This window comes from Diospyros lotus, chromosome 3, assembly GCF_014633365.1.
Source record: "Diospyros lotus cultivar Yz01 chromosome 3, ASM1463336v1, whole genome shotgun sequence".
Lineage (NCBI taxonomy): Eukaryota > Viridiplantae > Streptophyta > Magnoliopsida > Ericales > Ebenaceae > Diospyros > Diospyros lotus.
The window spans coordinates 41975825-41987806 of record NC_068340.1 but is presented as its reverse complement, the minus strand read 5'-3'; the positions used below and the strand labels follow the sequence as shown (position 1 = coordinate 41987806).

At 37.3% G+C, this 11982-nt stretch overlaps 2 protein-coding genes across 3 annotated transcripts; both read left to right on the top strand.

Moving 5' to 3' along the window:
• Positions 1-202: 202 nt before the first annotated feature.
• LOC127797132 (low-specificity L-threonine aldolase 1) lies at positions 203-7517 on the top strand. 2 transcript variants are annotated; one of them, XM_052329712.1, is made up of 11 exons: positions 203-450; positions 560-607; positions 890-1341; positions 3170-3281; positions 4145-4195; positions 4461-4532; positions 4616-4748; positions 5049-5107; positions 6198-6298; positions 7092-7158; positions 7240-7517. In XM_052329712.1, the coding sequence occupies exons 3-11, from the start codon at positions 899-901 to the stop codon at positions 7279-7281; spliced, it is 1080 nt and encodes a 359-aa protein (XP_052185672.1). In that variant the 5' UTR covers positions 203-450; positions 560-607; positions 890-898; the 3' UTR covers positions 7282-7517. The 2 variants fall into 2 exon arrangements, with proteins under 2 accessions (XP_052185672.1, XP_052185671.1); XM_052329711.1 differs by having other exon boundaries at positions 204-446.
• A 1007-nt stretch (positions 7518-8524) lies between these two features.
• Positions 8525-11679, top strand: LOC127797131 (pentatricopeptide repeat-containing protein At1g22960, mitochondrial). Its single transcript, XM_052329710.1, has 2 exons — positions 8525-11249; positions 11366-11679. The coding sequence occupies exon 1, from the start codon at positions 8828-8830 to the stop codon at positions 11033-11035; it is 2208 nt and encodes a 735-aa protein (XP_052185670.1). The 5' UTR covers positions 8525-8827; the 3' UTR covers positions 11036-11249; positions 11366-11679.
• The last annotated feature ends 303 nt before the right edge of the window (positions 11680-11982 follow it).

Below are 11982 nucleotides of genomic sequence, written 5' to 3'. Positions count from 1 at the left end.
GTGCATGGATTTTGGACACAAGCGGTCACCTCGTAAGACGCCACTCGAATTCTTGTATTTCTGCGTCAGATCATACGTAGCGTTTGGATTCGACTTTAATTTCTCCTCCTCTGATTGTGATTCTGGACCCACCCACTGCCTCAGAAATGACAGCAAATCAGAAAGAAAGAAAGAATATCTAGAGAGAGAGGCTCGTCAGTTACCAAATTCTCTTTCCATTTCTATTTCTATTTGAATGCAGGCCAGAAAAAAAAAGGAGGGGGGCACTCCGCAAATTCTCTTTCCATTTGTGGTGCGGGCCGGCCGGGTTTTTGTTTCTTATTCTCTGCACCATACCATTATATAAGTGTCGTAAGACCCAGAAATCGATTGGACCGAGCAAAGAGCTGTGTTGATTTTTCCGAATTTTGGGCTGCTGCGGGGCGAGACCAGGATTCTTCCACCTGGTCGGTTAGGTTCCTTTTATGCTTTACAACTCCGTCTCTCTGTCGGATTCACGTAAATTTCCTTGGTTTTCTTTAAGGTATTTGTAACTTGTTTTTCCGGGTTCTGTTTGCAGTTGTTAGAAATTACGCTGGTTCAAGGCAGTGAAGAAGTTCTTGCAAAGGTGGATCCCTCTCTCTCTCTCTCTCTCTCTCTCTCTCTCTCTCTCTCTCTCTCTCAGAAATTGGATAAACTCAGTCTGCCTTTTAATTTTGGGCCTCACCATGCACTGTTTATTTCAAGTGAATATCAACGAGAATAGTTGTAGAATGACACCAGTTGAGTGTTAATAAGTCTTGCTTTATATGGATTTAGAATTCAGGATTACTTTCAGTTTATGCGGTTTAGCAGTTTAAACTTGCTCATTTAGTTTAGTGATGGTTTGATTGTGTTTATTTGGTTTCAGATAAAGAAAATGGTAACCAGAATGATTGATCTCCGCTCTGATACGGTGACAAAACCAAATCAAGCAATGAGGGCTGCAATGGCCAATGCTGAAGTTGATGATGATGTACTGGGTTATGACCCGACTGCCTTTCGCCTTGAAACAGAGATGGCAAGAATTATGGGCAAGGAAGCAGGCCTTTTTGTGCCTTCAGGCACTATGGGTAATCTTATAAGTGTGCTCGTTCACTGTAATGTTCGGGGTAGTGAAGTCATTCTTGGAGACAATTCTCATATCCACATCTATGAGAATGGAGGCATTTCGACAATTGGAGGTGTACATCCAAGGACTGTGAAGAACAACAAAGACGGGACTATGGATATTGATCTCATTGAAGCGGCAATCAGAGACCCTAGATTCGAGATTTGTTACCCGACTACAAGGCTTATCTGCTTGGAAAACACACATGCTAAGTAAGTACTTAGATTTCATGAATGCTATGTAAACATTTAATGATATCAATCGTTTCTGGTTCAAGTCTAGGAAGTTGGGAGACTTGATACTTCATTTTGGTAACTAGCAGATAGAAGGTAAAATGAAATTGGAGGAGGGAAGAATATGATAAAGGGTAGATATGACCTCCCTCTTGTTCGATAACCAATAAGAAAAGAGAAGATAAGGATGATGACAATTGTTGATCTCATTGGCCCGGAAAAGTAAGGAAAGCAAAGAAAATGGTGTTTGGCTGACTTGTTTTGTTTTGGCTAGCTTTCACTTTTCAGTAAGTGCGGATTCCTTCCAACTTAGTGATGGATTGAGGTCATATCCACTACCATAATATACTGGTATAATTGATTACTTGTAGGCGTAGGATCCCACCATTTGCTGCAAACAGGGAGGCCATTTTGCTTGTTTCTTCTGGGAACAAGGGGACCAAATATGAATTTTCTGAGATATTCCTTTATATTTTTCCAGTGGGGTCCGCTTTGCTTTTTCCTTAAAATTTAGTGGAGGGCTATCAAGTCTAAAACAGTAAGAAGTATGTCTGGCTCTACATGCTCTCCTTGTAGAGGGGCTGAGCGCCCTTTTACGTATAACAACCATAATTGTGGACTTTAAAAGTGCTTTCTGATTTCCCCTTAAGAGAAGGGGAAAGACAACAATTTGGGGTTGCCCATTCTGCTTATGCATATTGATTGACAACTTATCTAGAATATTATTTAGTTTTTCTAATCTCTTTTCCAGTGTTTCAGCTTTTCTTTCGTGTTTCATGTGTGTCGTTTTTCTTTTCTGTTTCTGCTAAGAGTTCAAAATTGACAAGTCATGTCTTTCCTCTGTTGAAGGAGCCAGATAACCTTCTAGGGAAGTCCCTAGGTGGTTGTAGCTGAGAGGGGGCAATCCTGCTTTTTATGTTGGGTTAGAAAAATATCTCATTAGAGAACATTCTATGAATGTCGTGTAGTTTTGATAGCTCATTTTAAATCTTATACAACTTCTTACAAATTTAATAAACTAAACTTCATATCTTGCAGGCACCATGTAAGAGAAGAGATTTAAAGGATTTTTCCCGTTTGATCCACATGATGGACAAAACCATGCACCATGAAATAGGGTAGTTGGGACACACTTGCATCCCTCAAAACATTAAATCAACTTCTTGATATATAAAGTTGTTGCTGTGCTCAATATCTTCACAATTCATTACCTCCCCAACATGCCTCCACTTTAGCTAGTCCTTAATCATTCCAGCGCTTATTCTTCCCCTGTCCCTGTCACTAGGCAGATACCCATAACCTCTGGAAGCTTGAACATTCCTCCAAGACATTACTCACACACTCCTTCGCCCTTGTTTAATTATATGCTCTTAAGATTAAATAGAATCACTTTAACAGATATACTTACACATGGGATCAATTTGGGCTAAATATAAGTAGTCATTTGTCATGTCAGGAGATAATTGTGCAACTATGTCCAAACAGATTATATTCCAGGTTGCTTGGCCTTTAGGACAATACAATTGAAAACATTTTCCATCCTTACAAAAAGAAATAATATTAATTTTTCTCTAATAAAATTGTAATAGAGATTATTGGCAAGTTAGAATTCATGTATGCAATGATTAAAGCAGCCTTAAACACATTTTGAAGATTGGTTCTGCAAAATAGGTCTTAGTTTTCTGTTGAAAGTCATACTGATATTTGAAGTAATTAGACATGCCCCTGCTTTTATTTATTTTTCCATTTGATTGGCCTTTCCCAAATACAACACAATGCTTACTTATGGGATGTTAACTAATTGCAGCTCTGGTGGTAGATGTCTCCCTGTAGACTATATAGACAAAGTTGGAGAGCTGGCAAAGAAGCATGGGCTGAAACTCCACATTGACGGTGCCCGTATATTCCATGCATCGGAGGTGAGTGAAAATTTGCCAATGCATCTAATTGTCCTTGTGTATTCCATACCATACAACTTACATGATGTGCAAACTTTTATATGAACTAGATATTCAATAATTTGCTGCCTCTAAAGCTAGGTCTAATTGAAATCTCTATAAAATTCCCAACTGAAATGCATTCATGATGGCAAGGAAGGTGACAAAGGTAAACATTTTGAATACTTAACTGAAATGGATTGGATGATTGCCAAACATCATTTTATTAATTTAGTATCCCAATGAGTGAAGATAGTCTGTTCTGATTTCATGTAATCAACCTGAAACGTGTAGTAAACTTGTCTCATGATTATCATGTAAATTCCTAAAGGATCATCCTTATGTTAAAGAAAAACAATTTGTAGGTTGATTCTGCTGGTCAATACAAAGATTTTTCTCCTTGTGTATATTTTAACTATCAATAATCATCCTTAGTTGTATTTGGCATCGTTATGCATAATGGTACAGTAATTTAATTGCTGTAAGATTCATTTACAAATTAAAAGTGATAAAAGCCATTCCAAGTTCTTGTTGGATAAAATGGTCTTGTGCTTTGAAGCACCAACACGTTCAATGATGAGGGTTACAAATCTGATGGTAGTATAATTGTACTGTGTGACTTGCAGGCTAGATATGATAGTGAGGAGTATCATTTTTGGAATTTATGTTCTAAATTTTTATTTTTGTTTAATACAATATTTGGAGATATTCTTCCAATAGTCATTATATGTGTTCTCTTAGTTGGTTTTGCATTATTATCTTCAATTATACCTACTTGCAATTGATATTTGTACAATTTATGAACAATTATCAATGTTTTTAACTTCATAAAATTTGCCCTCCAGGCACTTGGAGTTCCTGTTGACAGGCTTGTGCGAGTTGCTGATTCAGTTTCGGTAGGCTTACTTGGTCTCTGTCATGCCTTGTTATCTTTCTCTTACTAGCTTTTTGGTGTATTCTTTTTCTTTTCGTTTCTGGTTTATTCTTTAATTGTTAGTGTGATTATTTTTAGTTGAAGCTAGTATGCATAATCACTCCAACAACATACATTGAAAGTCCATAATTGCACACATTAGTATTGTCAACTTTATTATATTTGTGGTTCACATTAATTTATCTTTTGTTCTTTTCTCTGTTCTCTACCTGAATTATGTAATGCAGGTGTGTCTATCGAAAGGTCTGGGCGCTCCAGTTGGAACTGTCATTGTCGGTTCAAAAGTCTTCATTGCTAAGGTATTTATGGATGAATTTTGAGAGAAGTGAATTATTTAACTATAAAAACATGGAATCTAGCGCCTTTGTTATCTGTTTTGTAGGCAAGGATTCTAAGGAAGACCTTGGGTGGCGGGATGAGACAAGTTGGTGTCTTGTGCGCTGCTGCTTTGGTTGCAGTGCAAGAGAATGTTAAGAAACTTGAGGATGACCATAAAAAGGCCAAGACTTTAGCAGGTGAATTAGTTTTTTGCACAGTTAGTTCATAATTATGTGAAACTTTTTTGCTTGGTAGAGAAGGTTCTTGCTTTACTTATGATTGTGGAACTTATTTGCTGCTCTTGAGTCTTGGCTCACCATATACCACCAAAACACAAAATTATACTCCTTAGTATTCATGCATGATAGTACGTGAAGGGGTGCCTTACTTTCACAAACAGCTAGACTTGCCAACTATATAAATACATGGCATACACACATGGCTATCTATCACAGATGAAATTCTGTCTGACATCTTTTGTTAATCTGATTTTTCAGAAGGATTGAATAAAATCAAAGGATTAAAAGTCGATGTCGCTTCAGTGGAGACCAACATTGTGAGTAGCCCAGTCATTGTTGTTGATACTATTGAAAGTCGGAACTTTTTTTTGTATGTATGTCCATCTCATTATCATTTTTGTTGGGAAATTATTTGTCTGGTTTTTTATTCTTTGATCTTGTCAGATTTGGAGTCTAATCATTTTTACCTTAGTTATTTGATGTGTAAAAGTTGGCTTTCCAGATAGATATTAGGATTCGGGAGTTTTTATCTTTGTCTGCTATTAAACACCAAATGATGAGCCAGATCTTTTCATACTTGAACTGCACAAATTTCAGTGTCTTAGGGGGTGAAATACATCTATAGGCCTTCTGAGTTTCATCCAGCTTCTATGTTACAGGAATTTGAAGCATTTGGTCAATGTATAGCATGTGTACTCGTATTATGCGGAGGTATCAACTGCCATCAATGTGGTTCTGTGCAGCATATCTGAGCCGGCCTATAGGATCTCCCTTCAGGGATCAAGCACATCTCTGTGGTTATCTCCAATTATGAGCTTGTCTCTATGAATCAGCCGAGGGTCATAGGACACCATGTCTTATTCATTCGACCAGGTTTAGGAAATTGGAGCACCCCTTGGCTCTGCCGTAGGATGCCATTCCCATCTCTAGCAGAGTTCTTGTGCTAGCTCTTTGCCTACCATAATTCCCAGAAGGCAGTTGACCGACCTTAGCTTCCTGACCCCATCATTCACACACAATTTTATCCCAAACAGTAAATTCTGAAAAGAAGTGAAAAAAAGGGCATGGTAACAGCCTAAAGTTTATTATTATTTTGTTGTTGTAGTAACAGCTACCATCGGATTAGAAGAGGATGAAAGTCCTACTTCTGCAAACAACGAAGGGAAGAATTCTCTATAGCAATTGTTTGATTTGTTTTTTGTTCCTCTTTCTTTTTCCTCTATGGATGGTTGACTTTTGGATCATTTCTTTACTTCAGCTCTGTATGCTTGTTTTGACCTGACGATTTGTGTTCTCATGCGGCCTGTTTATGCTACATGCATCTGTCATATATACTTGGCTATTTCTGCAAATCTGTCTGATCCCTTGTTAACAACTCCCAATTTACTTTCCTTTTCTTATGAGCAGATATATTGTGATATTTCAGAGAGTGCAAATATCACAGCCCCCAAACTCTGTAAGAATTTGGAAGAACATGGCATACTTCTGATGTCAGATAGCTCATCCAGGTGCGTATCAGTCCTCATTGGCATTATTATTGTTATCGTTACTATTTAAGCAAAAGGATTCAGCCCTTTAACATTATTTTCATCTCATGAATGCTTGTCTTGCTTCCTCATCTTCTTTCTTCTGGAAACTGGTACTTGCTGATTCTATAAGTTTTAGGGCAAACTACTTGTTGTACACTCGTACTTCTGTCTCACTTTTTCGCTTCAGTTCTTGCACTTCCATATGTCATGATGGGAATGACCCCATTTCCTTAGAAAACCCCTTTGTAGGCGGCTAACATGTTAGGGATTCGGCACAAGGAAAATCTGACATCTGAGATTCTGCAGTCTGTTATTTCTTCCTCTCTTTGTTTACTTTGCCTTGAACCTACCAAATAGTTGCATTTGATCTGCGGGTGGTATCCTCTCTTTGAATTAAACACAGCCCTAGGCGTTGGATTTTCACTTGAAAATTTATCAGGCCAAGGAGTCTTTTGTGTTGCAGCTATTCTAAACTAGGTTTCACAACAGTTTGATTTTCTTTTCTTCAACCTGAGATCAGAAAGCTGGTCACTCTACTACCTCGATTATGGATTGCGAGCAGCTGCATAACTTAATGCCTAGCACACTTCATTTCTTTAGAAAACAGCAATCGTCTTCCCTATTGCTTATCCTTGAATTCCTACAAATAGACAAGTGATGGAATATCTAGATCATCATCCTATTTGAGATTTGGGTTCTCGTTACTTTGATGATATGTTGTTACAATTCTTTGTTTGGGCCAGAAACTGATATTAGTATTACATGCCTGCAGAATTAGGTTTGTTCTTCACTACCAAATTTCAGAGAGCGATGTGCATTACGCCTTGTCATGCATTCAGGTAATGAACTCTCTAGACATTCGATCCCCCCCTTTAATTAACACTTGCTGCTTGAAACTTATAATCGCGACTGCGCTGCAGCGAGCTGTCACTGGAGTCCCAAGTGAAAATGGTGCCAAGTGAGTCAAGTTGCATCGATGTGTAGGCTTCTTCTAGCTCCCATGGCCGATGTTGGAGAAAGCTCGAAATTGTCTTCCACTGGCTTAGTTCATTTCTATCTATCTGAAGAAAATGTTCTCTTTCCATTAATTGTTTGTTTCAGTTGGCAATAATCCAAAGCCTGTGACATGATGTTAGAAACTTAGAATGCTGCTTTGCTTTACTTGCTGTTCATATCAGTAAGGAAATGTTCTTCACCACCACTGCTTAGTTAAAGCTCCAACTGTCATGCTGCTCCCATCTAAAATTTGTGCTTTGCTTGCTTAATATGTTCGTTAACTTGGGAGCATTATTTTTGTATGTAGTTTCATCTTTGCTTCACCAAAAATGTTGTTCTTACATTAACTCTAAACCGATGATCTTTCAGTCTTGCAAAATTAATTTTTAGTATTAATAAAATTTACCTTTATACACAAACGTATATGTGTGTGTGTATATATATATATATATATATTGACAAACGTTGTTTTCTCTCATTAGATGCTAATTTTCTACCATTTCAACAATTAAGAGAGAATGAATTTCATTTTTTGTTAATTATTTTATTTTTTCCTATAAAATAAGAAAAAAATTAATTGGCTAATGTAATATTATTTTCTAAAAAATTAAAACAAACAAAAGCATAATAAATATATATATATTTAATAATGATTTCTTTTATCACTAGGTGTGTTAAAGTGGGTGAAATATCAATTTCATCCCACAAATAAGAGTAAAATTAGTATTTTATTGAAAATATGCAATTAAGGGTATTTAAAATTAATATTTATGACATTCGTATTTGACATTTTTCATCACACAAAATAATTTTGAGATTCGGATCACTTGTATCTTACTCGATATAATTTGTGATACACAAAATGTTTTGAGAGCGTCATTTTGACGTGTTTGAAACATTTTATGTGTCGAAATGCCTAGAAACATAAAAAAAAATAAAATAAAATAATTTATGGGTTAATTTTAAAAAAGTTTATGGTCATTTTATAATATATAAAAAAAATCAAAAATGTATTTCTATTCATGAAAATTAGAAATGAAATTTTTTTTTGTCTCTAACCAAGTTAGAGAAGTAATTTTTCCAAAAAAAATTCTCCTATATTTTTTTATATAAACATTTTCTTGCATTTTATTTTTTATTTAAAAAAATATAATTTCTCTATTTTTATTTTATATAATATTCATTTCACGTTTCCATTTTCTTGCAACTTAAAATATAACAAATTAATTCATACGTTTTTAGTTTATTTATCTAATAAATAGTCCATATAAAATAAATTGGGCATGCGTTAGTTATTTGTTCGTCCTGAGCTATGAAAAACCCTAGGGCCAGTTGCTGAATCGGAGTTGGGTTGATGCTAAAGACAAACAGTAATGAACTCCGCTTCCCATGTCTGAGCATTCCCAATCAAAACCCCAAAACCCATCTCGATCCCTGATAATCTCCGAGCGGTAGCCACTAGCCAGAGCAGCGGCTCATGTTTCGCTGCTCATCATCGTCTCCCGCAGATCAATGATTCTCCGCGAGAGGGTTTCAAAATCCATTGCCAAATGCAGCTGTAGAACCAATTTGGACGCGGTCAAGGTAAGCCTCCTCATCCTATCGTCTTCGTTTCATCACTCTCCCTGTCCCGCCTACGAAAACGGCGCCGCGATTGCAAAACCAACCCTGGAGACCTTTCTCGGCAACTTGATTTTGAGAACTGTTGAAGAGAATCGCCGGGCTTTTGCCAGCAAGAATTGGGTCGTCATTGAAGAACTGCGAGCTGTGGTTCTTGATCCTGAGTTGTTTGTAGGAGTTCTCAACTCGGTTCGTGGCCGCCCAAGAGTGGCTCTTCGGTTCTTCCGATGGACTGCGGCTCAACCGGGGTTTAAGCCGTCAGAATTTAGTTTTTGTGTAATGCTAGAAATTCTTGTTCAGAAAAATTTGATGAGTTCGGCTCACTGGGTGATGGAGAGGGTATTAATTATGAATTTGCATGGGATTGCGGATGTTTTGATTGATGGGTATTTGAATGCAGAAGTTTCAATTAAGATATTGAATCTTTTATTATGGTTGTACACTAAGAAGTCAATGGTTGAACAATGCCTGTCGATGTTTGATAAGATGTTATGGAAGGGGTTCTTACCAGATGTGAAGAATTGCAATAGAATTCTTAGGATTCTTAGGGATAAAGATTTAGTTGGTAAAGCAAGGGAAGTGTACAGAAAGATGGGTGAGTTTGGGATTAAACCAAGCATTGTAACGTTTAACACATTATTGGGTTCATTTTGTAAACAAGGGGAAGTACAAGAAGCACTAGACCTTTTATTGGAAATGCAAAGAAGGGGTTGTGCCCCAAACGACGTTACATATAATGTACTGATCAATGGTTTGTCAAAGAAAGGGGAATTTGACCAGGCCAAAGCGCTGATTGGGGAGATGCTGAACTTGGGAATAAAGGTTTCCGCTTACACTTATAACCCTTTAATTTGTGCATATTGTATAAAGGGAATGCTTCCTGAAGCTCTGGCACTTGGTGAAGAGATGCTAATTCGAGGGGTTTCACCAACCACCTCGACTTATAATACATTTATATGTGCCATGTGTAAGCAGGGAAATTTAACTGCTGCTAGACAGAAGTTGTCTGACATGTTGAGGAATAATTTGGAACCAGACGTAGTCTCCTACAACACTTTGATATATGGTTATTTTCAGCTGGGTGACATTCAGGAGGCTCTTCTGCTATTTGATGAATTAAAAAGAACGAACATCACTCCCACTGTTGTTACCTATAATACTATTATAGATGGCCTTTGCAAACTGGGAGAGTTGGATAAAGCTAAGCTGCTTAAAGAAGAAATGATAAGTCATGGAATTTGTCCTGATGTTGTTACTTATACAATTCTTATAAATGGTTCTTTCAAGGTGGGAAATATACAAACAGCGAGGGAGTTCTTTGATGAAATGTTGCATAGAGAGTTGGAGCCAGACCATTTCGCGTATACAACACAGATAGCAGGTGAACTGAAGCTTGGAGATGCATCCAAAGCATTTAGTCTACAGGAAGAAATGTTAGGAAGGGGCTTTCCACCTGACCAGATCACCTACAATGTTTTTGTGGATGGGTTGTGTAAATTGCGCAATTTTGAAGAAGGATGTGAATTTTTGCAGAAGATGGTTCGGGATGGTCTCATGCCTGATCATGTGACATACACCAGCATCATGCATGTGTACTTGGAAATTGGGAATCTTAGAAAAGCCAGGGATCTATTTCATGAGATGCTGAGTAAAGGCCTATCCCCTTCAGTTGTGACATATACAATGTTGATTCATGCTCATGTTGGCAAAGGCAGGCTAGAACTGGCATTTTTGTATTTCTCTGAGATGCAAGAGAAGGGTGTCATGCCAAATGTGATAACGTACAATGTGCTGATAAATGGTCTTTGCAAATTGAGAAGAATGGATCAGGCTTACAGATATGTTGCTGAGATGGAAGCAAGGGGGGTGCTACCTAATAAATATACCTACACGATATTAATAAATGAGAACTGTAACTTGGGTAATTGGCATGAGGTTTTGAGATTGTATAAGGAAATGCTAGATAGAGGGATTCAGCCTGATTTGATTACATATGGGGCATTGTTTAAGCAACTAGGAAAAGACTATAAATTGCTGGCAGTTCAGTACCTAGAACATATAATGCTTGGTAGCAAAGAAAATGCTGAAGCAAAGACTTAATAAGATGTATGACAGACTGTTTAGATATCTCAAACGTTGGCAAGGTGTATATTAAATCTTTTGAGAACTTTGTCTTCTCATAGCATTCAGTCAACTGGAAACTGCTGGGAAGATTCTTTGGATGGCTTGGCTGGTAAGATCCAACTTCATGGGAAGCTGCAAACATTTAGCTTAGCACTTATTCAACAGGCAGTGCTATTATTTCCCTTGGATGGTAAGACTCAACTTTATTGGAAGCTGCATACATTTATTTGACAAGACATGCGTTTGTTTCTTTTGGTATTGATACATTTTGGACCTGATGGCTTCTACCTACTTTTTTCCCTACAGGATCCAGCTGCAAATATGTGAATTTTGGCAACTCAGAAGATTAACAAGCCAATATTTGCCCGATTTTTTAATTGCTGCAAGCTGCATATTAACTAAAGCAGCCTCAGGTTGGACCTTTGGTCAATTTTACCAGAGTCCATGCACTGGAAAGATTCAATGGCAGGTGTGCAAAGTGTGAAGCGGATCCAAATAATTTTTAGGTGGATTATATTGCACTCTTCCTTTTTTTTCTGATAAATAACCAACTATAAAGACAAAAAGACCTCCTTCAGGGGCAACCATTGTACAATATAGTCAGATTATATTGCTCTTCCCGTCTTCTGTTTCCATTTCTTTTATCTGTATTATTCTTTTCTTGTTTTATCACCTTCTTTGAGGGGGAAATTCCAGGACAAGTCAGTGAGTTCTTGATATACAATTGTGATAAATGATTTTTTGACCTCAGGTAAAAAAGTTTCCACGCATGTTTATTTTGTGTTTTCCCCAACTGACCCCTGCCACAAGGGAGGGACGGAGTACCCTTTTAATGAAATTTATCTGTAAATTACTAGATTTCCTATTGGCTAGATGATCTTCCATTTTGGGAATATATGCAGGTTCCCTCAGGATGGTTCCAT

Excerpts from the sequence above, each read along its gene's own strand:
- LOC127797131 (XM_052329710.1), top strand. The coding sequence starts at position 8,828 with ATGATTCTCCGCGAGAGGGTTTCAAAATCCATTGCCAAATGCAGCTGT.
- LOC127797132 (XM_052329712.1), top strand. The coding sequence starts at position 899 with ATGGTAACCAGAATGATTGATCTCCGCTCTGATACGGTGACAAAACCA. Across the intron at positions 3,282-4,144 it reads GTATATTCCATGCATCGGAG|GCACTTGGAGTTCCTGTTGA; the intron begins GTGAGTGAAAAT and ends TTTGCCCTCCAG. Across the intron at positions 4,749-5,048 it reads AAAGGCCAAGACTTTAGCAG|AAGGATTGAATAAAATCAAA; the intron begins GTGAATTAGTTT and ends CTGATTTTTCAG.